This window comes from Caloenas nicobarica, chromosome 2, assembly GCF_036013445.1.
Source record: "Caloenas nicobarica isolate bCalNic1 chromosome 2, bCalNic1.hap1, whole genome shotgun sequence".
Classification (NCBI taxonomy): domain Eukaryota; kingdom Metazoa; phylum Chordata; class Aves; order Columbiformes; family Columbidae; genus Caloenas; species Caloenas nicobarica.
Window position 1 is genome coordinate 24,807,794 of NC_088246.1, and position 26,596 is coordinate 24,834,389.

Sequence of the window (26,596 nt, forward strand, 5' to 3'; positions counted from 1 at the left end):
GAAAATCCTCAGGGCACGGGTCGAGAGAACTTAAACATTTAAACTTAACTAGCATGTGGGACAGTGGTAGCGCTTCTGAGGCTGTGAGAGAAACTGGACAAATTACTGATGACGCCCCTGTCCTGCTTTATCTGTGAGCTGATCAAGCTGCTGCTGGGAATTGTATTTCAGGGGACTGCTTGTTTGTGAAACTTCCCTGCAGCTGCCTTTCCCATTTGTCTTTTCTGCTTGGCCTGCAATAGAAATGAACTGCACAAAGAAGGTGGATGAGAAGTTTAAAGACCTATCTGGTCTCTATTTTGAATTGTGCATTTATTGTAAGTAGCTGTGGGCTAGTCACATTTTTAATTGGGATGCTGTTCTTTCTAGTATGTACAACGACCTTTTCACTATGCCGTGGCTCCAATACACCATGCATGACTGGCTGTGCAGGTACTTGAGAAGCAGAAGAGCAAAATATCATTTCAAAGTGTAAAACAGCAGGTCTAGTAGATATTGTTACCTTGACTGTAGCATGCAAAGATAGGAAAACATACTGATTGGTGTTATTATTATTATTATTACTATTACCATTATTATTATTAAGACTTGAATAGATATTTCCCCTTCCCTCCTGTTTTCTGCCCTGATTTTTTTTTTTGGTTTGGTCCTTTAAAAAAATCTTCCAACTACAGTAACACCACAACAAATTCTAGTGTTGCAAGGTGAGAGAGAATGAATATCAGGAACTTAGTGCTTTAGTGCTTGTTCCTGCAGTTGGAGTTGCTCTTTCTCATCTGTGAGAGTTGGCTTTGGAGAGAAAAAGCAGCATGAGAATCTTCATGGAAATGTCTTTGCTTTACTCTCCCAAATAACGCTGACCCTGAAGCTTTTTCTGTCAGCTTTTTGTTGTCTTTGAGGATCTCCTTGGGTGAGTAAGGAGCTGCAGGAGGTCTGCATTATGGTGGAAGGTCCTGCCTTAAGCTTTCAGAGTTTGGTTAATATAAAGCCCTGTGAAGTAGTAAAAGGAAGAATCAAGTAAGTGTGACTGAACCATGCGTCCTTCTAGATATGTAGGATGATTACTAATAGATAGCAGGAGTAAAGAGGCTTGAGGTTTGTAATGAAGAGAATTACACTTGATGGAGTTGCAGTTTAAAACTGCAGCTGAGTATTAAGAAAAGATATTTCCATGAATTTCTGTGTAGATTTTTCTGTGGGAAGCATGTCAGTGGCATGTCACAAAGGACAGAACTATTGCTGTATAGTTGTCTGTTAAAATGATTAAAGTTATGTTCTGAACTTGAAAAAAAAATTGTTCTTTTTCACAGTAAGAATCCCATAAGGAATTTCTTTATAATGTACCGTATAAGATCCATATGAAAGGTTGGATAGCATAACAGATTGCTTGCATGGATAACTGCTATGTTTTTTTGTGCAAATGCTCCACAGAGTATCAGTTTTTGAAGATGCTGGTATAAGGAGTTGTTGCGGTGCCTGAAGAGCTGGTGTTGGTGATGCTTGATGAGTTGGTTTGCAGAACTCTTCCAAGGGTCTCTAGTTGTACAGGCTGGCTCCCTCTGGTCTTCCTGGCTTCAAGCGAGCTGGAGACACGTGATGTGGCAGCTGCCGGCATTTTGGGGTGAGCGTGGGAGCAGCCCCGGTGGCTCCCAGAGCAGCTGACCCACAGCTGGGTCCCCTGGCCTCCACTGCAGGACTTGTCAGGGCTGGGGAAAGCATGGAAGCTGTCTGGGTTTTTCTTATCAGAGGCTGCTGCTTATAAAGGGAACCAGCTTACCCTAAATGTAGGTCAATAGACCCCTCTAACACCCAATTTGAATTGAACAGAGAAATAAAAAGGCATTTCTTTCCCATATTTACGTGAGAAGTTGATGTTTCTCCAGGTGCAGCCTGTTCCCCTCTGATAACAGTGTTTAAAATCTGAAGAGTTTGTTCTCATAATGTCCAGGAAGGTCAGTAATGGGTTTCTTTGAGGACTGAATTTATATTAAATATCAAGGAATGAAGATGGCTTCAGTGACTATGTTGTGAGTAAACTGAAAAAAAAGGAAGTGGGAACCTGGAAAGTGAAACTCAAACTGCTCAAACCTGAGTTAGCTTACAGGTCTTTATAAAGGACAGTAATTAACTGTAAATATAGTATTTTCCATTGAAAGCAGAAGCTGATGCTGCTGTTTATGGTGGCAGCTGGGCTGGAGGCCTGGAGCAGCAGAGCAGATTCTGTGCATTTGTCCTGGCTTAACCTCATTTGCACACTGCTGCGTTTGTGGAAAAGGCCCTTGCCAACCCCCATGCTATCTAGTTCCAAGGAAGGGAGAACAGAGGTCAGTGGAGGAGTTGATAGTTTTCTAGGGGACCTTCAAATTTTCTCTCTTGGAGGAAAGATTAAAGTTGTAGGCTGTGAAGGCTGTGGGCACTGCAGACCCAGAGACCTGTGGCAGGCTGCTGTGTTAGTTATTTGCTGTCCCAGGATGACAGGCTTTCTCTCCACTCTCTTCCATCTTAGTTTCTAACAGTATAACTGGCTGCTGTCAGGGAGCAGCCAAAGCTGCTTCCTTCTCCTCCCCTCCCAGGAGCAAGGGCTTCACGTGCTGTGCTCATGACCTTCTCTCGTCTTGCCCAGATCTGCGGTGAAGAAGGACAGGAGATACGTAGGTGGCAGGAAACTTCAAGCACCAGCAGTGTGAATGAGTAGAGCTGATTTCTGGCATTTGGGCTGAAGAATTTCTCTGTGCATTGTTTTAGAGGTGAAGATGTAGGAGGGAATGCATGGCCTAGTGCCACTGCAGATGCTTGCTTCCCATATCTGATTGGTTTGTGATCCTTATTGTGGACCTCCATCTAATTTGCTTAATAGATCTGATGGTTTTATTGAAATATCAGATAAATACACATAGAAAATTGCCATTGTGAGAGTTGAAGAATACCTTATGTACAGGAATTGGGTTTCATAGTCTATGGCAGAAGAATAGATTTGACACAGGTTTACTATCTGGAGCCAACAATTTGCAAAAACTGTGAGGTTCCTTTTTCAACTAAGACTTCAATTTCTCTCTACTAATATTAAATACAAACTAGAGCCACACATTGAATTTTTATCTGTGATTGCTCTTTAACAGTTGAAATTAAAATTCTACCCCAGTCTTTTCAGCTATTACTAAAGTAGATGCTGTAACTTAAGCTCTTCCCACTGAAAAGCACTGTGTAGGATTATTGGCTAATCGATAAGGACTTTTTTAAAAAACAAAACAAAACTATTAAGGATCTGGATATTGGTGTGACTCACTAAATGGGTCCCCTGTTAAACACATCTCAGATTACTTAGGGTTCAATCCAGTTTCCCATTGTTACAAGTTAGAAGGGATATTGAGCCTTTAAATAGGAGGAAAGCATCTTAATTATCCATTAAGGGCAATAAAGGAAGTTGGTTATGACACCATTAAAACAACTGTGATGAAAAATCTGTTTGTGTTGTGTTCTTAAGAAGAATATGGGATTTAGATGTCATCTGCACTACAGCTAGCTCAATGCTGGCTGTGATCTTGCGTTATTACCATAATGATGATTTTTTTATTCTTGTCATGTATTCCCCCACCTAAATTTCAACCAGGCTGTTACATGATAATTACACAAAAACCATGGAGAACTGTGATCCCCTGTTTGTACAAGAGAGATCCACCCATCACAATGAATCTGTAAATGTTTTAAAATCTGAGCAGTAATAACAAGGGTTTTTTTTAATTGCAAAAACCGTTGTTCAGTCATGTGACCATGTTCTCCTATCAGTTTTATATGAGAACATCTCTTCCTACACATCTTTCTTTTATAGCCTTAGCCTTTTAACTAGTGTGGCTACAAGTCCCTGTATTTAAAACAATGAACCTTCTTTAAAACTTTCTTGTTCTGAAGCTTCTTTGCTTGTTTCTGGTACAGCAGTTACAGGGGAAAAAGATGGCTGTGGTCACAGAATGATAGAATGATTTTGGTTGGGAGGGACCTTTAAAGGTCATCTAGTTCAACATCTCTGCAATTAGCAGGGATGGTAAAGCTTTGTAATATAGCCATGTTGGTTGATCCCATAGTATTCTCTGTCTTTGCTTTCTTGGTCTGATTATGGTTTTGTTTAATGTTTCCTTATTTAAGAGAACTTACTGTATTATACAGGGAGAGAATTATGACAAATTTTAAAATAATTTTAATTTCATTAGTCTGTTAATAGTTATGCAGTTTTATTATACATAGGAAGTAATCAGCTATGTGGAAATTAAAGGATAGCTAGAAAAGGTGTGGATTAAAGAAGAAAGAATTCATTGTAAATCAGAACAAAAATATTGATATACAAAGAAAAAGATTATCACGAACAGAGACTGGCAGTTCATTAAGAGCAATGTGTCATTTAACATGATATGAAATAATTCAATAATTGAGATAGCATTTTAAAGAAGCTATGGGTCTGTGATTTATACCATTGTTTGTTTTGCTCTAAACAGTTTAAAACCTTGCTTTACTGCAATACTGTCACTTCTTATCTACCTAATTTTTAATAATTTATTCAGGGTTTTTTCATTCTTTCTGGAGGACATGGTGCTGGATATATTAATATCTTTATAGATGCAAAATTCATACTGATGTAAATGAACATCACACTTGCAAGTCTACCTGCATTAATATGAAAATTTCCCCTGCAGCAATTGGCCTTCATGACAGCCAGAGGTTGGGCAGTGCTTGTCTCAGTCATTCTTAACACTTCTCCAGTGATTTACATTTCCAAAGAGCTGTACAAATAAACATTAACTCCACATAACCACCTTATGTATGTTACAAATAACCCAGCTTCACCTCTGGGTCTTACAGCTTGAAAGAGACAAAGTTACCAATATATTAAAAGTGGGAGATCAGAAATCAGCAGCTTCTTATCTGGGTGAGGTGGGAACATTAACAATGGCTTTGCGTGGTTGGGAAATGCTGCTGTGTTACACGGTTGGGAGAATGGCTGGTTAGATCTTCACCTTGTTAAAGGTGCCCAAGGTCTCCTCCATGGTCATATGAACCTTTCTCATCTTTGGCTTTTACAGCTTATATGGCTTAGATATGTCAGATATTATAGTCTTTTTTTTTCCTGTGGTCATTTGAAATAAGGGAGAATATTTTCAGGTGTCATCTCTTACTCCGACCCACAGCCATGAACATAGTCATATACTTCTCAGTGTAGCAATTCTTAAGTCCCTTGGACATCAATTTTTTAAGTTACATTTGCTCTTGTGGCTATATTTGCTTCTAAAGGTATTTCGTTGCGGTGGGTTGATTTGATTGTAGAAGAAGATACCGAGTACAAGGTACTAGAAGGGAAAAACTTTTTATGTCAAAACTGTCATCACTGATATTAAGTTGTGGACTCTTCAAGCAGGCTGGAAATTTGATTCAGCTTTGAACTGTCTGTAAACCTTTGGAAAAAAATGAATTAAAAAAAGGAATAAGAAAAAAAGGCATTGTCTCACTGAAGTGTACTTTATAAACACAAATGCCTAATGTTAGCTTCTTGAAACTTTGGCAATTCTTTGCCCATTCTGTCTTACAGTGCTCAGGATTATCACCAGCTTTGCTACAGAGGTTGCAGGATGTGATGCTAAATGAGGTGTGCCCACCTGTACTTACAATTTACTCATGCACACAAACTTGAAATAGTAAATGGTTTAAATGAAACGTGAAATGTTTCAAAGGTACTAATAATATGACAGTAGTATTTTATCTGTAGTCAAAATACTGCTAGGGATCCTTTGCTTGCAATCTACAAGTAGTTTTTATCAAGCATTGCATGGAGAAGTACATCCATGGTCCTTAAGTTAAATGAAAGAACAGACGAAAGAATGGCTTGGTTTCAGTACTAATAAATGTTCCCTTGTTTTGTTCAGGTACAATGCAGGGTTCTGCAATTCTGTTGACTTAGTAGGCTTACACCTGTATATAATAGACTAGATTTGGTCATATAGCTCCTATTTTGCCATCTTGACAGTGACATTTATGTGTTTCAGTATCACTTTAAAGATGCAGCGTGAGGAACATTTGCTTTTAGCTACATATTTCCAGAATCATATGTTAAAGCACAGCCTTAATACTCTTCTAATGTAACTTTTTAAAAAATGAAATTGTCTATTTTAATTTCTTCTTTTTCTGTGACAAAATTGTATAAAGAACTTATTAGGTGGCTCTGCACGAATGCAGATGCCTGATTACTGATGTAAAGTCAAACAATCATTTAGACCTAAGCATATTGCAATCTCTTTCACATAAAACTTTTCTTCTAAGATTTGTGATTCAGCTAATTTAAGATCACATACACAGTAAATGAGTTTTGAGGAGCAATTCAATTGGATGGGTGAATCTGAGTCTTTAGAGATTCCTGTCGTAAGATGTTGCTTTATGACATTGCTTTACAGAAGCAACAGTACTTACACAGGTTTTCTTAATGGTTTCACACTTGAAAGCAAAGTGAAAAATCATTTTAAAATGCAGTGAAATCTTTCCATTTTCTATATTTATTTTATTCTTCGATGTGTTTCTAAAAGCTTTGAAATAACTGAAAAAAGTTTTTAAATTGTAGTAGTTTTGCATTTTTGCAGCAATGTTTGTACTGTACTCTACTGATATTTTCAGATCGTTTTTCTCTGACTTAAGCCAGGTCATTCAGATGTGGTTTTAGATGCTGTGGGTGTTACCTGGTATGTGACCATATGTACTAATGTGATAGCACATGCAAAACCTACTGGAGGTCTTCAGCAGAACAGCCAAGACAGTGTTTTACCTGCTAAGGAAAGACATAAGCTGCAGAGTATGATGGATTGTAACAGTACCAAAAATCGGCTGAGTATTTCTCTTGTCTATAAATAGTCTGTCTTGGCTACTGGAAGCAGCCTGGATTAAACTCCATGATCACTAGAGAACCATTTGTGCCAGGCAGGGCAGCCATGGTTCAAAAGACGAGGCTGGATAATGGAACAAATGCAGCTGTGACCTGCCTCATAGAAGTATGTTCTCAGGTGACATCTCAGCAGACATCAAATGTAATTGCGTTGGCTGTGCAGCGCAAGGGCCAGGGGTACAGTGCCTGGTGGTTGCAGAATTGTGCCGTTTATACATGTCGAACCTTGTGCTATAAGAACTGATGGTTTCAGTACCCATGTGGTGACAGTTTTTCAGATTCACAAATTCCACTCCTGCAGGGTAATGGCAAGTGGAAGTGTTGTTTGATTTAGAAATAGAACCTGTTGTTAGATCTGCTTTTCAGAAGTGCTATTTGTTTGTAGATGTCAATGTTTTTCAAATACTTGCTTCTTCAAGTAGCCCTGTTCTTCTTAAATTAACTGTCCTAGAGTCATTCCAGGGATCTGATCTGTTTGTGAATATATTTGCAAGCACTCAATGAGGTTTTTACCAGTTGACTGTGACTTGAGGTATTATCTTAATCAAATTTCTCCAGATACGTTAGCTCTAGGTTTGAAATGATGGATCAGCAAAATAGGACTATCCCATGGGAAATCACTCCATAAAGTGACATCGCAGTGGTCGGATGACTATCACCTTTGATCAGTGTTCCAGCACTCCACAGATTAATTGCACTGAGTAGTTGATGCCATTAATAGATGGAGAGAGTGGTATGTGTTTGCTGTGGCATCACCTTGTCACTGCCAGTGTTGTACCATCATTTAAGAAACAAAATTACCTGAGTGTAAATAACTAGGGTTAGTTGTTTAAATATAAAACTCCTGGTGAAACTTTGCTTTTGCGTTTCTATTTGGATGACTGTGAATCACTACAGTAGCACCAAATTGTGCTTATTTAACAGTTCTTCAGCTGTCAGATTTAATGAAATGTTAAACTGGAAGGATTTAAGCGGCACTGCTGCCCTGTGTACAATGGGCTTCAATCTGGTGTGTGCTCAGTCCCATTAGCACCCGAACGAAGGGGAAGGCAGTTTGTCTACATGATGATTTTCTTAAAAAGAAGGTCTTGCACAGCACAAAGCAAGCATATTTCTTTGCAAATATGTTGTATTTAGCCTGTTGGATACAATATATCAGGTACCTACTGCACTTTTATCAAGTGATAAGTTATCAAGATACCAGTTGATAAGGCTTGGTTCATTTTTACTTAAAACCCAGATGGAGTAATCAAAAAATGGCTCTTGAAGTCCTGCTTTTAGTTGTGCAGATGGGGATCATAATAAATTGTTATCTTCATACATACTAGCCCACAGTAATTTATTAACTTCTATGTTCAGTGCTTGATGGGCTGTTACATTTCACCAAATTGGACATCTGTAGTTCTCCATTTGTGTCCATACAACATTTTTCCCCTGGATCCCTTTTTTTTTTCTTTTTTTCTTTTTTTTTTTTTTCCCCTGAGTTCAATTGATTTGTTAGGGGGAAATCCTAATGACAGTGAAACATTTATACCTCAGAACTGTAGGCAAGTGGTCCATTGCCTTTCTTGTCTTCAGCAAGTTCGTTGCTCATATGTCTTGAAAGTTCACATATATTTTTTTAAATTACTGTTCTCTTCTAAACTCATAATTGTCCAGCATTTGGCTCATTCATTTATAGCTGCTTCCCAGTTTTCTCTCTTTTGTCAAGGAACGTTAAAGTATCCTCAGATGCATTACCTCTCATTTTCAGTGGAGAATTAATTTCTGCCTGTTTGTTCTTTCTCAAACTTCCTCCCTGCGCTCTGCAGATCTTCCCAATTTAAAACCATCTGTTCAGCCATTGTTAACTCTTTGCTTCAAACTTAATAACTTCACTGTGGAATGAGTAATTTTGACATTTTCACTTACAGCTCTATTAGCAAAGTGGTGTGTGCATGTTGGGACATTGTTAGGAGTAGAGGACATAATCTTCTTATAGATACTTTTTTTTTTTTTAATGAGATAAAAAACTGAGGATCGTTAAGTAAAAATCCAGAATCTGGAAAGTAAATCAGGCAACTGTTAAGGTATTGTGGGCGCATATACCATACTTATAATGAATCTATGTATCTTCACTAATGCAGAAGTTATCTTTGATGTGAAATTCCTTGCTGTCCTTGAGTTATGTTAGCTTTCGCGTCTGTGAGTATGTTTACAGTGTTGGTACAGACTCTATTTTTTATTTTTAATTTTTATTTTTATTCCTGTCCACAGTGTTATTTTTCTGCTTCCAAACTAGCAGAGGCAGTTTGGACATATTCATGCTGACCCAGAAAACCATGGGAATAGATATGTTTTCCCGGTGTTGAAAATGGAATGTATATTTCTTTTGCACTTCCATACCATTTTTTTGATTGGAACAGAATTTTTAGTGTGTTCTTTTCTGCTAATAGAAAATGAATTAATTTTGCAGCCATGATGCACGTTCAGCATTAGTGAGCTTTTAAAAAATGTTTCAGAATTTTCTTTTGTAAGGATTTTAAAGCAGAGAAATAAACAGCTTTATAGCTAGAATAGCTTTCAGTCGAATTAATCAAAGAGATCTTTACTATACCACCAACAGCTGAGTTCTTACTTGTATTCAGCTTTTCCACTGCCTGTGATCCCTTGGGAGGCACAGGAGGCAGACGAAAGAGATGATGACGAAAGAGGTGATGCTGGAGTTGTTCACAAAAGAAGAACACATTTTATGAGAGCTGGAGTCATTCTTCCTGTTAGCAGAAAAAGTATTTCTGCATCTCCCCTCTCTGTAACTTGTGTTTGTCAAATTGATAGTTGAGTCCCATTCACAGACCAGAATAATGATGGTCTGTGCTATTGTAAGTGATTGTCTGAAGACATACATGAGATAAGATTTCCAGGGAAAAATAATCTTTTGATGCAGCTGGAAAAGACAGGCTGAGAGGCACACATGCCTTTTGCCTTATTGCTCTCCGTGTCCTGGAGGTTGACTCCTGCACTCTGGTTTGGACAACTAGTCATTACTCCAGTGCATTTTTGGAATATTATTTGGGGAATCTAATTAGGCTGTCCCTGATACTGGGTAACTTTCCTGAAAGAATGTCACTACCATAGTCTGGTGGCTGTATTGGGGCTCAGACGTAAGGTCTGGAGCACAAGTCTGATGAGGAGCAGCTGAGGGAACTGGGGCTGTTTAGCATGGAGAAAAGGAGGCTGAGGGGAGACCTGATCGCTCTCTACAACTACCTGAAAGGAGGTTGTAGCATGGAGGGTGTTGGTCTCTTCTCCTGTGTAGGAAGCAATAGGACAAGAGGAAATGGCCTCAAGTTGCACCAGGGGAGGTTTAGATTGGATATGAGGAAAAACTTCTTCACAGAAAGGGTTGTCAGGCATTGGAACAGGCTGCCCAGGGAACTGGTGGAGTCACCATCCCTGGAGGTGTTTAAAAAACATGTATATATGGTGCTTAGGGACATGGTTTAGTGGTGAACTCAATGATCTTAAAGGTCTTTTCCAACCCAAGTGATTCTATGATATGGTAATTAATTTATCCTATTTGATAGGAATTTAATTCAGATGCTCTGGTGAAGCTACATCTTAGAGGCAAATGTGTTCAGGTAAACAGTGAAAGCAACTGAAGGCTGCAGGACACCTTTCACTGCCAAAAACTGACTTCTGGGCTAGAGAGCCGACTGCTTCACTGAAGCAGTGTCTGTATTTCTGCCTATTTCACTCCTGTTCTATTGTGGTTCAGGTATTCACTGAATAAATATGCTTTTGTTGGAAAATAACTAGCTGAGTAAATGGGTTAAGTGAAGTTGACAGTTCATGATCTACAATAGAATACATTAACGATAGTTTAGTGTTGTTACTGAATAACAGTTTTGGTTTTATAAGCTGTTTACCTCAAACTCCAGGTAATTGTTAAAATAAACAGGAGGCTAAAAAAGGAAGAATGAAAAGAGTCTGAATCAAGGAAAAACAGCAGAAAAAAATGCCCCCTCCCCCTTTTTCTTTCCAGCATGCCTTGCTAGAGATCTTTCTTGTTATATCTAAATTGAAATAGTAATCAACTCAAAACATATAAGGTACAATGGAAAAGGAAACCATGCACATGGTTGGCAAGCCCTCTTTTTTGCAGTCATGGCTGGTTTTCTCATTTGCAGAATCATGTTCACGGTGAACAAAGGCTTCCTGATTGTCATGTGAACTTGACTAGAAAGCTATCTGGCAGCTAAAGAGATATCAAATATTAATATTTGTGCTCATGTAGCCAAAGGTGCACATATTGAATAGGACTTGAGTCTGGATATAGCTATTGCCTCTTGTGAAAGCCAAATGCAATTTAAAAATTAAAGTGATGTATGCAATGTGTTTTGTTAATAACTGATGCTAGGTAAAATCAGATACAACCTCTGAGTCTGAGATAAAAGATGAAGGCAGATGAAGCAGAGAAAATTATATTTACTAAGGAAGGAATACATCTCTGTATATACAGGTTTGGTTTTTTTAAATTCCGATTTTCTGTATTAAAGACATACATACGCACATAGGTATAGATCGTTCACCCTGTATTTTAAATATAGGTCATTGTAGGATAGCCCAAACCATCGCTTAATGAAAGAGTTAAAAGCAAGTTGTGCTTTGTGTCACAGCACAGGTAGATGCTGTTGTGCAAGCCTTGCAGTATGTAGTGTATCAGAACAGTTTCTTCTTTCTGTTTGGATAAATAATCGCCATAGAAGTGAGTGCCTGGAGAACATTAAACAGTGTCTGTTCTTCCCATAATTACACACAAGTTCCCCAGCGGGTCTGACGCGACCTGACTTTTAATAACTGGGCCTCATGCTTGGCTTCCTGCTTTCAAAATAAGGCTGCAACAGCAGGACACGTGTTGACCTTTTATCTTTCGGAAGACACAGGAACCAGAGGGAAGTTCATGGCCTGTCAGAAGATCCTCCCACCAAAAAAGTGCTCAAACAGCAATATGTAAATACTGGGTGCTCACCTGGTGATCTCTTCATTTATCTTCTGGATTTTCTGCACACTAGCCATTAAGGTTTGAAGTTTTGATGATCCCCCATAAGCTCAGTCTTTTTGAAATGGGATTGTCGCTCTTCCTGTAGTGTAACCATGGAAACAGACAGGGAACCCTTAAAGAAAGTGATCGAACATGCTGTGCTAATTAATCCTACCCTTCAGTTTTCTTTCAGTTGAAGGATGTGGTTAAATAAATTTTGCATGAGTAAGCATATTTGGATGTGCAAAAGGGTGCAAAATATGTAGGAAATTTTATTGCAGAAGGATATCTGAGAAAAACCCAACTGGTAACTGCCATCTGTTCACATCTGGAGCATCAAAACAAGAAATGCAGTATCTTGTTAGTGTTTCATATATATATGTTTTGATACAGTCCTTTTCAAACCGCAAATACATCTGAAAGGTGAGGTTATTTTTTCCATGCCTTAAGTGTGATGAGAGACATTTACATTAATTCTGAGTCTTCGAGTGAAAGTGTTCATAATTGCAAATGCCTTATTTATGCAGTGCGTTATTCAGAAAAAGCAGACTTAGCTCCCTGCCCGAGACAAAGCAGCTTCTCTGAGGCATTAGTTGTTTCGGTTCTGCACAGGGGGAGTGACTGACAGAACAGAGGGACTGTGCCAAATTCTACTCTGCCAAATTTTAGCCTTTGTGAGTATTTCCCTGGGTTGTTCACTCCTGCTTTCTCCAGTCTCCAAAGTAGCGTATGTGCCCAACTAGGAAACCGATTCACCACAGTTCAAAGCTTATGGCCTGTACCCTTAAACCTCTTAAACCTGGTGATGCTGTCTAATGCCAATGTATGGCTTCATCTTGCTCTTACAAATTAAGGGGTTTTTTATAACTTTCTCCATTCCAGTAATGATCCTCTTATAACCGTGAAATCGGATGTAGCATCTAACCTCAAAGGCTTTCATGTTGGTTTGGAAGTGAAGACCAGATTAAAGAAAAACATTTAGTTCACCAACAGGCTGAGTTTAGCCAAAAAGGGCCATCCTTTGAAAATTGGTTGGATTTTGTTTAATCTGGAATAGACTAGAGATTAAGGAGATCTAGAAAGAGTTGGCTGAGGAAACAGGATGGGCAGCAGTCCCAGCAGGATGGGAGGACTGGTTTATGCTGAGCGGCCATTCAGGAGGAGGAAAGGTGTACTTGGGCTGGCTGTAGCACTTGCAAAGCTCCATCCTGGCAAGCAAAGTGGCAGAAACTGGCAGGGAAGCATGGATATTGTATTATTTGCAGTATGATTTCTGGTATGGCAAGTTGGGTACTTATTGCTCTCTCTACATGGGAGATCTCTTGAGCGCGTGGATCAAAAACTTTATGTCATGGAGACCTGAGTTCATTTTTCACCCCACAAGCTCTGAAGTTATTTGACAGTTTTCCTGAAATCACATGATGTTGCTGTCTTCTTAAAAATGCCTTTTCCCTGCCTGCCTGTGCTTTTTCTCCTGTCTAAGCTAGGCAGAAGATTAGAGAGTAAATAGTTTCATTGTTCCTCAGGCAAGACTAAAGGGAGTCTCAGACAGGCAAAGAAGGATGGGGGCATTCACCATCCAGGCTTCTTAAATCTTTTCATAAGTTTTATTTAGCTCAATAACAGTAGGTCCATATCCACAAGCTCAGGGACTACTGTTTCATTTGAGTCACGTGGGATATAGGTGTTCAGAAACTCAGACTTCTTAATGTTTCTCTGGGCTAGGAATAAGAATTATTCACCAGTGAGAGCGTTTGGTGGTTTCTGATCTCCTAGAAGCAAAACATTAATGTGAAGGCTGAGGCACTGCAAGTGTGTGACGTGACCTGTCCTCTGGCCTCTGTGGGGCTGTACTGCACTGGCCAACCCTGAGTTGTCTGTGTGAGCCAAGTTATTTGTCAATCTGGTGGCCAGGTGCACAAACATGAGATGGAAGTCTGAAAACTTAAAATAAAAATGGTTATTCATGTTCGAAATGTAATTTTTTTTTTAGAAGAAATTCTGGCGTACAAGTCAAATTATTCCCCTACACTGGTCTAATTGCTATAATCAGCTGATAATGCAATCTACTGGCAAGATTTGCCATCATTACTATGGAGATGTATTCACTGAGATTAACTATTCTTGACTAGCTTCTCCAGTGTACTAAGAATAAAGGTGCAAAGGGCTCTCATCTGCACTCTTATGTGAATTCTCATGTTGCACATTTCTTTCCGAGTGTATGACTTTGCTTTTTGGTTTCTGTAAGGTCTAAAACATGACCTTTTTTTTTAGTAACTTCATTTGTTTTGTGAAAGAGAAATCAGTAGTTCTTTGTTTAGGAAGACACACAAAACCCCAGTAGAACTTTCTTCTGATTTCCACTACTTGTGCATGTCCAGCGTTACCAGCAAGGGAGCTGATGGTGTCAAGGCAGTGACAAGTAGCAGCTTATTTGGAAAAAGTGTTTGCAGGCACATGATAGGAACAGTTGCCATAGCCCTGGAAATCTTTTTCTGTTCCCTGGAGGAGGGAAGCTTCTGTAGGAGAACTGTTAGAAGAGTATTCTCTTTACTTCTGTTTTTAGCATAGGAGAGTCTCTCCTAAAGTCTTTCCAGTTTTACATGAGATAGATTATGGTTGTGTAGTAATATGAATTATTTCGAATGGCTGACAAGCTTAATTACTGTCAATAGTATAGTACACCACAGATTTCATTGAAATTATTTCTGCTGCCAAGTTTGATACATTGCCGATATACATTTGCTGAGAGAGAATTTTGCATGTACCATTTTCTGATGTATTGCTGCAATATTAATATTTATTTGAATGGTAATGTGTGAGTGAGTCTACTGCCTTCAAATAAACTTGAATAAGCAGACTGGCGTTTGCAGTGTAAACTGTGGAAGATTTACTTAGGCTCCCCTAAAAAAAATAATCTTATCTGTGGCACTATTTGTCTGGGAGTTTTCTTCTCGTTTCCTTTCTCTAAATAACACTGAAATGTAAGTCTGTGGATGTCTAAGGACAAACAGTTAACAGAAATAGAAATCTTTGTTTATTTGTCTCATCTAGGTATACCACAATGCATCTTTGCATCTCTCCTGGGCCTGTGGTTGTCATAATGAAAAACATCTTTTATTATATTATTCCTTCATAATATTCACAGCTCTGTTAAGCCAGGTACTAAATGATAGATGCTACCATGTTCTTTCATTAGGTAACTTAAGCCAATATTAGAAGGAAAAAATACTTGCAACATGCCGCCATGTTATGTGGTGTGTTGTCATATATCCTTTTAGGATTGTAACTATACAGCAAACTGTTACTTTGTTTTGTTTGCATTAATTTATTTGTATTTACCCCACAGGTCTTGCAAGAGCTAAATCAGTTCCCAGCCATACGTATTCCAATGAAGTGGTAACCCTATGGTACAGGCCTCCAGATGTCCTTCTGGGATCAACAGAATATTCCACCTGCCTTGACATGTGGTAAGTATAGCATCTTCACACAAGAGTCTACGTAGGTGCTTTGCCTCTGATTTGCTTTAAATGTGTAAAACATAGTGAGATTAGTGGCATAGGTTGAAAAACTTGTGTGTAGTAATATGTGCGGATCACTCCACATCACCCTAATGGAAGCTCTTTCTGCCACCCTGCTGGTTGGCAGCTGGTACCCGGTCTTGACACACCACTAGAAGAGCCATTGGTGCTTTGCAAGAGACTGAGTTGTTGTTGCTTGACTTTCATACTCTTAATGTGGCACTTTGGTATTACATGATATTTGTTTTGCAGCAAATAGACTTTCTCCATGCCCAGCTGTAGCAAGGACAAACACGGGATTCTCTGGATGTGAGAATGCAGCCTCAGTTCTTAATCTACTGTACTTGTCAGCAGTAAATCAGTGTGTGGTACATCGCTGAATAGTTTTCTTTCAAACCTACAGATTTTATTTAGACCTGCAGGTTTGAAAGGGCAGTTTGATATATACAATATATAGCACCTTGCTCTTTTTTGATAACATCATTTAGCCCTTTATTGAACAAAGGAGGTCTTTGGTTTTTTGACTGCTAGAAACCAAGATGGAGGTTCTTAATTTATCCCTGTAGGTTCTGAAGTCACAGGATCTCTGTAATCTGCACAAATTCTGTAATTAGTAAGAGCCTCAACTGTGTTAGTAGAAGCAACACATTTTGATTCAAGAAACAGAAATGTGGAAAAAAAAATCCTTACAAAGACAGTTTCATGCTGTGGAAGATGTTAAATTTTTCTTCGAGTGTGTATTTGACTTTTTGAGTCTATACAACTCATTTCATTTGAGGAAAAAAAATATACTGAGCAAGTTTCAGAAAAATATAATTATGATTTTTTTTGCAGTTCGCTGAAATATCTTTCTTTAATACAGGCAACCTAAATTTAGAATTACGATGATGTTAAAATCTAGAGGTAACTGTAAGATAAGATAAAAAGGACTCTCTGTTTTTATATGGTGAGTGAAAAATATTTGCCAAGGTAATCTTGGAGCACAGTACTGAAACTGATGACCTAACAGGAATTTTTTTTTCTTTTTCTGAGGACAGGAAGTAGCATGACTACATTGTGTTTAGTCCTGTAGCTGAGATCAGAGAATGTGAGATGAAAAGCAACGTTTTCCTGAAAATCTCATCTAGATTTTCCCTGTAGTGCTGTTAAGTCTTGAAGGCTGGGAGCAGGAGTTAGACACCGCGGGATTGTTTCACTTGGTAGGGTTACGGGGTATAAATACTGCAATATCTAATTCTGAAGAGAGTGTTTGATATAACCAGACCTCTGGCTGTTGTAGTTCCTCAACTTGTAGCAGAATGTGAACCAAGAGGCAGGAAAAGGAAGAGTGAACAAATGTCTCCAAATGTGAATGTTGTGATTTTGCAACTGCACCAGATAGGCAAAGGCAGTATCTTCTGTATCAGCTGTCTGCTTTTCTTCACACCATTCTCCACCTCACATATCTAAAATAGTTTTCCCCCAGCATCTCAGCTTCTCATCTACCTTAAAACTGCCCTGGTTTCCCAAAGATCAGGTTCAGCCTGGTGTCTTCACAGCCTGTATTCAATCTTTGCATCCCGTCTGCTTGTGACGTTTGGCAGTCACCTCTTTTCCCAGATACACCTCTGACACTCTCGGCAAGAAGCTCAACTTGCTTGGGGTGAGGCAGCACAACTGCATCAGGGGATGGAAAGAGCTGGCAGGCATAAATGGTTCTTTCTGCTCATTTTCTTATAGTTCAGTCTACATGTGTTCAATTCTTGGGAGTCCCACACCTTTGTGTACATATGTACATACATGTCCCAGTCAGTAAAGTACAAAAAGAATAAAACAATATATGGAAACCACTAACTTTTTAATGCTTAATAGAACAAACTGCTCAAGAAATCCTATAAAATACTTTTTTATTCAAAACATACTTTGGATTTTTTTTAACATTTACCAGTTAAAAAATAATCGCACTTCTATATAAATGGGTTTTTTTGGTTGACCTTTTTTAACTGAAAAAAGGATTTTAAAACACATTTGATTCTCACCGAAACTTTTTCCATAAAGAAAAATGATTTGCTCAAAAGTTTAATAGATCCTAAACCCAGTAGTTTTAACATTCCTCCCAATAACGAGTTTAGTAAAAGTATAGTCCTACTATGTGATGTTACTGTGTCAGAGATCAAATTAACCCATGCAGCTAATAGAAGCATTTTAAATCAATTTTAATTGCAGACTGTGGATTCCCTTCATAATCATGTGTATATTCAAAATTACATGAACTGCAGGGAAGACCAAGGAAGGACTCAAAATGCCACTTCATCAATCCAGGTCGTGTTTTTGTCAGGACTTTCATAATGATGCGAGAGTACTGAGGAAGAACACAATTACATCTTCAATGATAATAATAAATTATGTCTTCTTGTACAGAGCATAAAAAAGATCAATTTGCTCAGGGATAGATGTGGCGAGTTTTGTTTCAAATGAAAAATTATGTCATACTACTCTGGTACTAGATTTATAACATGAATTTTTACTGCCCTGTACAAACTGAAGAACTATGAAAAGCTTAGAAAAAAGCCTTAGTAATACGGTTTCTGTCACATGGCAAGAATTTATGTAGAGGCTCAGCTACTGCCACATCAGAAGTCAGATTAGAGCAAGTGTATATTGTATGTGACAGAAAAGCTTTAGGTTTTTACTTCTCTGCTTTGCTGGGTTGTCTGCGTGCTTCCAGTTTGATTGTGAGAGGTGTAGTTGCGTGTTAAGGTCACTTATGCTGATTTGGCACATTCAACAGTGAGCCCTGCTGGAACACAGGCGGGCTTGGGGCTTTATTTATCCAGTGGTTGTACATGGCTGGGCCACAATTACATTAAAACCACTTAGTGTCTTCCCAGAGTAGGAGGGAGATGCAGACAAACCCACCTACCATCAGATTCCAAGGTAATTTGGTAATTTGTTATCAAAAGTGTGTTTGTAGCATTAGCATTTTTATGCAATTACTGGCATTATGTCCTTATGGCAGATAGTCTGTGCTCTCCTGTGTCCTTATTGATGATCTACATGATGACAAAACTAGGCAGCCACTTCACTAAATATTTAAATAACGTTGAGGTAGAAAGCACAGCTGTTTCTTCCATTTAGAAAAAAAAAAAGACAGAGGACCTTTGCTATAACCATGATAAATGACATTTCATGCTGCTTCCCCAGGAATAGAAAGTGGGGCTCCTACTGAGTAGAAGACCAGCTGCATGAAAAAGGAGTCCAAGTATTAAACACTGGACAGTGGCTGGGAAGCAGGTGGTGGAGGCTGCAAGCTATTTTTACACTTCACTTGCTGGTGTAGGGCAATAGGATAGTAACTAAAAGCTAATGATCCACATGCAGTTTTACATTCTCCTGCATTCTTTTTTTAAATAGCCGCTGGCAATAAAATAATATTAATGAAGACGTACATGCATTAGTGTGTCAGGCTGGTGATGGAAATCAATGCAGTGGGCTTTGTGATTTAGTGCTGATAGCATGTGATACAGCAGCATCATGTGAATGTATTATACTACCCAAGACTGCATAAAAGATTTGTGGTAAACTTTGATTTTTTTTTTTCAATACGTAAAGGGTTATGAATTGCTAAAACCCATGTATAAGTAATACAGAAACATAGGGGGAAAAAATTTCCCAAATAAACCTATTGTATTTGTTCCTTACCGGAAAAATACAGTATTAGTAAATGAAGCAATTTAAACAGACTAATAAATCCTTTTTCATTCTGGTAATGTACTGCTACATCTGGGTTGCTTACATCAGGAAGTCACAAGGGATATTTTATTTTGAAGTGCAGCTGGCTTTAAACTGTGTTTGCTAGCAGCTGGCGATTTTTTTTGCATATCCTGTTGTTTTCCTTTTGAAAAATACACTCTTATTTACATTTCAGGTAACCTAAGAACTTATAGGTCGTGATGTATTTTAAATTAACTTTTATTAACTAACATCAGCTATGATTAGTGCTGTGGAAGAAATGACTTAAAACTAGGCCAGTCAAATGTTATGAAATTGCTTATTAAAACACTGTTATTTAACTTTGTAACCTCTGGGTTGGTATACATTACTTCAATTTTGTTCTTAATTTAGGGAAAGCTCTTCTTGTGGAGATTTTCTGTTAGAAAAATAAATGGTATTTTTCAGGAATACACCACTTTCCACACATAGCCTGCTCCAAGTGCAGATTTGGGTGTTCACTGTATTTCCATGCATGTTTTCTTTAATAATTTACCAATGAAGACCTATGACTCTAATTAAGATATTTATTAAATAAAATTGATCTTATCTTAGACGCAGGTGCAACAAATTACGTTTTTACACAGGGGACATTACAAAGGCATCTTTATCCTGTATCTGCTGTAAACATTTTGCAGTGAAAGACCCAAGAGCAGGAATCCCAATACACCCTAAAGAAAGGCTGCTTGGGGCCTGAGAGAGAAAACAGCATAGGGTAGATTAGTTCTTTTGCCCTTGATGTTCTTTATGATTATGACTTCCACTCCCAAGAAATGCTAATCTGTAGGATTAGGATATTAAGGTGAGGATATTGCAACAACTGTCAAGGTATTGTTAATTAAAATTCACTTTTTGTCAGTGAGTTCTTCAAAAGTTTTTTTCAGCTAAATTAGCTTTTGATTGGAGAAATTCTCATAGGGTTGAATTCATAGAAACACCATGTGTGAGGAAACTGTCTTTGTTTGTAACTATTGGAAGGGCATTTCTGTTTGTACATAAAAACATCTTTTATCTATTTGGAACATCAGATTTACTATTGCTTCTCCACTGCTAGAAACATGTTTTATGTGTGTCAGGAAAGTACCTTATAAAGGTAGCTGGGTCTAGAAGAGACAAGCAGGAAGAGCACATGCAACAGGAAAATACCTCATGGCCAAATAGCTCAAGTTTGAAGATTATTTTCTTGAGGGTTTTTTTGCCTTCTGCTTTTACAGAATAAGTGAGTCTAATAGAAAGATTCTTGCAAAAAGAGTTCATGTACATTTTAGTCCTTCATGGATATAACATTCCTTAATGTAGAAACTGAGCATTGCTACAGAGGGTTGGGTTGCAAAACAAATTTCTGGAGCTTTTATTTCTAGGTAATTCAATGACAGGGGCAAGAACATGAGCACTCTATTCACTTGCAGTTACAATTGCTTCAAGACTGACTGTAAAGAAATACATTTGAACTATCATACTTTCAAATAAATTATTTTTCATTCATTGCATCTGTTTTCTGCAGAAATTTTAAGGTTCTTTGTCATCACGGAAGGGAAATTTTGCTTCACTCATTACTTCTCATATGAAAACTGTCATTTGTTTGCCTTATTGCCCCTATTCATTTATCAGACTGTACGTCCCATCGTATGTTACTTTTCACATACTAAAGTGGAGTGTCATGAAAGACAAACTACAACCAAGTTCACCATCTATGGGTATTCTGGCACTTCAGAATTAAATCAGATTATAGTCAATTAAGAAGACAAAAGCCCCTTACTTTTCATTCCTTTCCTCCAAAATTTGTTTTTGTAGTTCTGTTCGTAAGAAGGATTATATAGGAACATACTTTTTTCTGAATAAATCAGGCAAGATAGAAATCTCTGTCCCCTTCCAACATGTTTCGTATCACTAGTGGATTTTATGGAAGAGGTTCCAGTATTACCTCTTAGTGACAAATGCATAAAAACACAAGTAGTTGAGTTTTGAGGGGGGTGTGTATTTTGTTTTTGCCTAAATTCTGATATATTTAACAGTATGAACTGCATGTAGTTTGGGAAACTTCAATGAAAACTCTACTGTTGCTCTGAATTTCAGAAATCTCACCAGGAAGATTACTAGAAGCAATTACTTAGTTTTCGTAAAAGCCTTGCCCGTCTGAAGCCCAATCCCGCATGCTAAAAACAGGCTTCATGACTAGACAGAAACCTTCTGTGGAGATCCAGCATAGGCCTTCACTATAAAGAACATGCTGAATGTTATCACCTGTACTGAGCCTGCTGGAAAGCAGATCTGTTCAGGGCATAAAGTTCAACAGTTTAAAACATATATAATAAGCATATAGGCTTCTATAATCTTGATTTAGGTATAAACTAAAGCTTGGTTTGGAAATAACTCATTTCAGAATGTGTCTGTAGTCTCTTTTATGGATCCATCAAGAAAAATCAGAATATTAACTGAAGGAAACAACCCTAATAATAGTTTATAGATTGTGCCTTATCAAAGCTTTTATTTCTTTGTTTGTTTTGGGGTTTTTTAGTGTATTCGAGTACAGACAGGCTGGAGATTCTTCTTGTTGCAGTGAGGATCTTTTTTACACAGAGACAGAAATGTGAATTCTTAAACCAAAAATATAAAACAAACCCAGCAGTAAGCAAGTTAATTTTAAGGGAATACCCTCTTGAATCATAAAAGCTGTGCAGATGAAAAAAATGCAGTTTCCTGAGGCATCCAACATCATTTTTACAGGCTCATTTACTACGTCAATTCAAATGCAAGAGTAACTCATTTAGCTGTGCTATTAACTCTTACTCTGTAGAAGGCTGTATGGTGACAGCCAGAGTTCCAGAAAATTAAGGAGAACAATAGAAGAGCAATATTAGATGGTATGGCCACATATGGTCTCATCAATACATCAATAGGTTTAGTCACGCTTTTTGTCATCAGAGGGTAAGCCACCCACTTCCACACTAAATGGCTGTCACTTTTACTTTGTGAGGTTATTCTATGCTGTTCCATTGGAAAGATCTCTTAATGAAGTCACAGCGTTTGGCTTATTTATTCAAAATCAGAAGTCCTGTACAGACAGTAGGAAAATCTGAAATATGTTAGGCTAATGGTCTTTTGTTGCAAATTATTTCCCAAGTTCTGCCTGAAAATGGCATTGTATGCTGAGTGTGCACAGATGATAAGTAAATAACATATCCTTGGAGATGAGTGAACATTAAAGCCAAGTTAATTGGTCGTATTTCATATTTCAAGAAGTAATGTTTGCATCATAGAAACTAGAGATGGGAGTGATCTGTGAGATCATCTGATCCACCCTGCTGTTAATGTAATTCTGTTCCCTGAAGAATATTAAGTGTTTCAGCTTCTCTAGTTTTACATGACTGTAACTATGGAGCTTCAAGTCCATTGGGAGGCTGAGGTGTAGCACTATTGTATTTGTCTAACACTCACCCTAAAATTTTTATTTCCTAAAGGCATCCTGCTATTTGCAGTTATAGTACCTTAGATCTGGGTAGATCTACTACCTACAGTTCTGGGAACCATTAAAATCCTAATCAGTTCTTCCTTGTCCTTCATTTTACATAATTTTAAATATGGAGTCATCATGTTCTGCCTGTCCCTTGTGTTTTCTTGTAGCCAAGACTGACATAGTTTTCTTAATTTTTCCTTACAAACTGGTTCTTTTGGCATGAAAATAATTTTTGCTTTGCTCAAAAATCTCTCTAACCTCTTTGTTTGTGAGGTCTGCAAAAACAAGACAAGATTTCGAGGCCTTGTAGAGGATTTATTTCTTTTCATGTTCAATGTCTGTGCTCTTACGGTTTGTGATTCAAGGATCATATTATATACTCAGTTTCTACTTGCTGTGAGCCTAAAATTCACTGACATCACTAAGACATTTAAAATACCATCCAGTCATCTTGAAGCTTATATGTGCTATTATGGCTTTTTGGGAGGGGTGGGGTGACCAGGGTTATTTATTTTAATTTTTTTTAGTATTAATTTAGTCTTCTCTTTCTATGAATTTATTCTTCAATGTGTTGACCACCATAAGCTTTGAAACCAAGCCTAGAGCCTAATTTTCAAGTGGGCCAAAGGGAACAGCAGTTCTCCAGCTCAAACCTTGAAGGTTGTTTACGTTTCTCTCCTTGATGTTTTTAATAACCTTTTGACTTTTTAAATTATTTTATTTAAGTCCAGTACTCTTTCACTCTCACTTCAGCTTGTGACTAAATGGAGTACTAGGTTACACAAGACTCCAAGACATAGAATTCTTTTCTCAAAGGAGAAAATTTTTCTTCGGTCGTGTTGTTTGCAGTTCTTACTTGATCTTTGGCTCATATTTGTATCAGACCCACTAGAGGTGGAAAATTTTGTAGACTGATTTTGTGAAACAATATACAATTTGGCAAAATCTTCCTGTTGTCTTTGCAGCATTTCTGTTCGAACAGCTAGCTGAAGTTTCTCTGCAGATAGTAGCACATGCTCTCAAATGATACACTGGTTTGATCAAACGCCTGTTTTCTGGTTGCAAGAATAGAACTCTGGTCCTCTTTTCTTTAGTCTAAATTCAGATGGTTTATTTCTCATCTTGAATAAATGGCTTTTGACTGAATTCTTGAATTTTTCCTTGCCTGAGATCCTGATACTATTTATAAGTATTTGACTAAGATGTATTGTGCCTGTCTCTGCCTAATGAAGCACTAACCATACTAAATGATGAATGGCAGTTTAATCAATTCAGTTCATTTGGTAACCAGCAGAAGCATATGGGACATAAATTTTAAACTCTCTTTTATAAACACCTGAATCATTCTAAAATAACTGTGCTTTCCAAAGTTTGCCTCCACTTTTCAGTGCCTAAGGAGAAACTTTGGTAAATATATCAATGCTTTGGGACATAGAATTAGAAAATAGTGATATATGTTTTATTTTCTTCTTCAACAAATTTGACTATCAGCTCTCATTGTCATGGAACATAAAATTGTTTCATTATTCAATAGTGGTCAAAGCCTTCAGAGATGAATAAAGCTTGGGTTGTCTGCTGATAATCTTAGTTAAGTGGTATCTATAAATACTCAGCCCTGGACTTAACAAAAATATGCAATCTATTTTCATTAAGTTGTTTTATTGTAGAACCACTTCCTCACCAATATATGCACACATATCCCTAAAATTAAATGCTACTTTCTGAATGCATCATCACGATGCATAGGCAATGAAAAGGTCTGTAATTACTACGTTCCGAATAATTTACTTCTAAACCCGAAGTTAAATTAGAGGTTATTGTTTGGATTTTCTGACACATAAGTACAAGTCACAATTTCAGGCAGAGGTGGTATGGTAGTTAGCTTTTCAAATTCTTGGCTCATTTTGATGTATATTTTGGATTATCGAATTGGCAGTTGTTTTGGGTACAGGTTTTTTTAGTGTGGTTGCTTACATAGATATAGTTATCCAGCATAGGGAGGTGGTTGCATGCGGAAGTTGCAGAAAAATGTATGTAGGAAAATGTAATTGAACAACTTAAAAAATATATATATATAAAATTCAATTCTGCATCCTATCGGTAGCCAAGCGGGATGTTTTCTCTTAAAATTATTTTTTGGTTAGGGAATGGGGTCAGCAGACCCCCACAGCTATGGGCTTTGGGCTTCCTTCTGTTATGCTAGAAGAGGGGAGAGGAGAGCCCAAGCAAGCCCATCCCCGAGGTCATCTGCATTAGGGCAGTAGCTTAGTTCAGTGGCCATGAGCAGCCAAGTGCCCTTTTTCTCTTTACTCATAGTATTCTAGACTCTCCTCCCACGCCAAACCCTCCCAGTATGCCTCCATGCTGTGGCCCTGTCCCCAGTCAGCTTCTCCCAAGGGTGCTCTCCCTGTCATTCCCACATCCCCGGAATTTATTTGGGAGCATGAGTATGCTGCTCAGGAAGCACTCGTAGAAACAGAGAGAGCTGCTGTACCTTTGTTGGTCTCAACAGCTACCATCCACCTTCCTGCTATATCTACACATGCCTTCAAACATCTGAGAAGTCTCCATGTGTAGACATTGGCTTTACTATACATGCACGTTTATCCTTCAGGCTGGCGTTGGTTTCTTAAAATAAATGAATAAATATTATTCAAATACTGGTGATGGATACAAAAGCATTGTTGCTGGCCGTTTAACCTGTAAGAAATCTCTCTAATGTTGCATACTTTGTTTTGTTTGTTTTTCCTCTGTAGGGGAGTGGGTTGTATCTTTGTAGAAATGATTCAAGGGGTCGCTGCTTTTCCAGGAATGAAAGACATTCAAGATCAACTTGAAAGGATATTTCTGGTGAGTTCTTTACTGCTTAAGTAATGTGCCTAAGACAACAAAGGATTGATTGATCAATGTTGATATATTTCTTTGCATCAGGAATTAAATTACTGATAGAGCCAAAGATCAGAAGCCTAGTCTACAAGATAGATATAGTTTACACGACATATTCTTGAAGACTGTGTAGTAAATTCAGATCCTAATTTTTTCAATTAATATCTTCCAAATAATCTACAGAAAGGTTTTTATACAATTGTGGAAAAAAGCTTTCCAAATGTAAGGCAATGGAAATCCAGCCAGTTTGTCGTCCATACATCGAGAATGATCAAAACTGATGACTCTGGTTGGTGTTTTATTAATATTATGCTAATCTTGTAATGTCAATGGAAAGTATTCTTTTTTGTGAGATAGACATAGAAGGAAAAGTAAGACATTAAATGAGGTGAGAAACAGAATGGGAAATCAGAAGTTGCGCTTATGCTCAAGTTCAACAGGAGTCCTTGACTACTGCTTCTGCAGCCTAGTTGGGCCCTTCATAAGGTATATGGGTAGCACATAGGCACTGATGACACGTCCATATCAGGAGTGAAAGAAAAGGTCATTTATATCAAGCATAAACCAGAATTTACACATTTTTTCTTTACAGGGTTGCGTATTTTGGTTTTGTGGCTTGTTTTCTTGTTGTTGTTGTTGTTTGGTTTGTGGTAGTGTTTTTTTGTTTTGTTGTCATTTGTTTGTTTGTTTGTTTTAAACTTGCTCTTTCTCCCATTGTGCTCTGAGTTTGGCAATTCCCTTTCAAAAGGTTCAGGAACAACTTTTCTTGACTCCTGGCTAAAGGCTTTCATTTACTCCCATGCCTGCTGGGAGCTGTGCTGTTGTGGAGGGGGGTTATTCAGGGAAGCCACTGCTCACCCAGGTAGTAGCCAAGGTGACTCCTGGTACTGCAGTGGGGTGTCCATCAGAGAAAGTATTGCAAGAGCAGCTTCTTCCCTCAACCCGGCAATCTCTTTTGATTCTTATCACAAATTTAAGAGGGAACCATGAGCATACCCTTGCTTTGAAAGGATATTCTGTTAGTAGCATGTATTTCAAAT

General features: G+C 38.0%; 1 protein-coding gene across 2 annotated transcripts in view; it reads left to right on the top strand.

The window, feature by feature from the left end:
* The window catches only part of CDK14 (cyclin dependent kinase 14), a 324,587-nt gene that overhangs the window by 170,607 nt on the left and 127,384 nt on the right, over positions 1–26,596 (top strand). For both annotated transcript variants that reach the window (XM_065629053.1, XM_065629055.1), the window contains 2 exons: positions 15,292–15,412; positions 25,427–25,520. In XM_065629053.1, the coding sequence (XP_065485125.1) occupies positions 15,292–15,412; positions 25,427–25,520 (215 nt within the window). The remainder of the gene's footprint in view (positions 1–15,291; positions 15,413–25,426; positions 25,521–26,596) is intronic.